Genomic DNA, 2,370 nt, shown 5'->3' with positions numbered 1-2,370 from the left:
AAAATGCGGGGGTTCCCGAAAAGTACTGTGCGGAGGTTGAGCGGAAAATCAACCAACCAGCAGGACTTGAGAAGTTCATTCTGTAGATTGCAAATGTTCCAATGTTCAGTTAGACTTTAGGAAATATTTGATGGTATTTCTCAACAGTGAGGCAGAGATGCTGAAAACTTTAAGAGCTGTTTTGCAGCCTAATTCACAATTCAAAAGCTGTGACCTTGTACAGTGTAACTGTATTATATTACATCACCATGTATATTTGTTTTGCAATGTACCTGACATAGCAAAAGAGTTTTGAATGAACTCTTGCACTTTGGGAAACCAGAAGCAAAATTCTATGGAAAAAGAATCAATTAAATGGTTTTCATTTAGATATGAGAATTCTGCCAAATGGTGACCCTTTGTTACAACAATTGTTGATGTATATGTAAATAGGATATTTTCATAAGAAATAACAGGTTTCTTTTAGAAGTACTTTGGTTGTATTCACAATGTAACGACAAGACATACATGCACAGAAATGATATAACTATCACGTCATACTGGTCTTACATGTGGCATGTGACAGTTTGGTTTAAAATAAAAATGTATCAGTTGGTCAATATCTTCTGTTTTCTGGCTGTAGCACAAGTACCAGGTATACTATATCTCCAAAGTTTTCCTAAAACAATTTTATAATTTTCATATTGACTCCTCAATGGTACCTTGAAGTTGATATTCCCAAAAACTCAGAATTTCGGCCAAAAATATGACACACATATTGAAAGTAGTGAATTCTGTTGGCAAGAGATGATGCTTACCACCATACTGTAAATACAAAATGTAGAAGAAAGAATCTGAAAAATGAATACCTATATGCTGTAAATTGTCCAAAACAATTATCATAAAACAGACATTGTACCATTATTACTGATGTCATCATATTTCCCCTTTCTTATTGTAAAATGCAAACTTACTCCTTGCAATTACATTTTGTACTAGGAATTCTGAGCCCTGAGAGAATTCTTGCAAGAAAAACTGTGAAGGAACAAAAATAATAATCTTCTACTCTCTCTCTCTCTTGAAGTGGGGGTTTCACGGCCGGATGCCCTTCCTGGCGCCAACTCCGTTTATAATAGCCTTATATTCATATCAGAGTGTGGCTTTGCGCTAAGAAGTAGTTACTCAAGCAACTGGGTATGGTTTTGGAAGGGGTCAGATGTTTCAACTAGCATCCACTAGTTTTCGTCACCATCGGTGAATTGATATGTAAAACAGATCTAGTTAAAGAACTTGCTTACTTGCTTAGTTTATCCTAACTGTGAATCAATACGCAAAAATGGGTGGCATTCGATGAAAAAATGAGCCTGTTATAAGTCCAGTTGCGTTACTTTCTGAACCACCCTTGTATAATAGAAAACACTGTGAATATACATTTTCCTCGTTAAAAATGCAAATTAAGTCATAATTTGCACTTTACTGTCTACATCTCTACCAAAGATACCTGCATACTAAATACATTGTATCATGGAAATCCGTCCTTCTTTAAATATATTCCGTTATGATCCTTAAAAGATTTTGACAAAAAATGCCCCTGCAGTTCAAGAGCTAGCTGCTAGGCAGCCCAAACATAAAATCAAGACCATAGCATGCCCAGATCAAAAGATACAAAAAAATGGAATTCTGCTGCAGTACAAAGGTCGCATACTAGGCGGCCCAAGATCGACCTTGACCTTCGTTTTCCCAACACCTACCAAAAACCAAATATCGTAATCCATCAAGAGGTTGTTAAGTTTAATATGCTGACTTCAAAAATCTGGACCATATCATGTCCGGGACAAGACATCCATTGAAAAAACTGCAATGATAGAATATTGTCAATAATTATGCAAATGTACTCCTATTTTGCATAATTAGTATTTTATTTTGTACAACATTGTCTAAGGTATCTACATACCAAAAATCATAAAAAGTCGTTGTTCCCTTCTTGAGTTATCCACTTAAGAAGTTTTTGACTAAAATGCCCCTGCCATCCCAAAACTAGTCGCTAGGGGGGGGGGCAAAACTTATGTCACTTATACCTGAGCACAAGAGCTACTACTACTAGTATCTAATACTCAAAACTCGTGACCATAGCTTGTTCAGAGCACGAGATAGCAAAACCGGAAGTTGCGCTGCAGTACCAAGGGAAGCCGTTAGGGGACCCAAAATCTACTCATAATTTTTTTCTAGCTTTTATCACACCCCACCAACACACGTAGTATGAAATCAATCCATCCAGCCGTTCTTAAGTTATCTTGTACACAGACGGACAAATTTAATACATCTTTGCACTGAGTAAGTACACTCAAAAATTGCTGTAGCCCCACGAAGCTTTCTACTCTCCAAGCAGAG

At 36.7% G+C, this 2,370-nt stretch overlaps 1 protein-coding gene across 1 annotated transcript in view; it reads left to right on the top strand.

Annotated features, from left to right (window-relative positions):
* Positions 1-601, top strand: part of LOC118414742 (cilia- and flagella-associated protein 45-like) — a gene marked incomplete in the record, with an annotated part of 3,735 nt that extends 3,134 nt beyond the window's left edge. Inside the window, 1 exon segment of the mRNA XM_035818953.1 lies at positions 12-601. Within this exon segment, the coding sequence (XP_035674846.1) occupies positions 12-86 (75 nt within the window).
* Between the last annotated feature and the right edge of the window lie 1,769 nt (positions 602-2,370).

The sequence above is a fragment of the Branchiostoma floridae genome, chromosome 4 (assembly GCF_000003815.2).
Source record: "Branchiostoma floridae strain S238N-H82 chromosome 4, Bfl_VNyyK, whole genome shotgun sequence".
NCBI classification, from domain to species: Eukaryota; Metazoa; Chordata; class Leptocardii; order Amphioxiformes; family Branchiostomatidae; genus Branchiostoma; species Branchiostoma floridae.
This window is presented reverse-complemented; position numbering and strand designations above follow the sequence as displayed.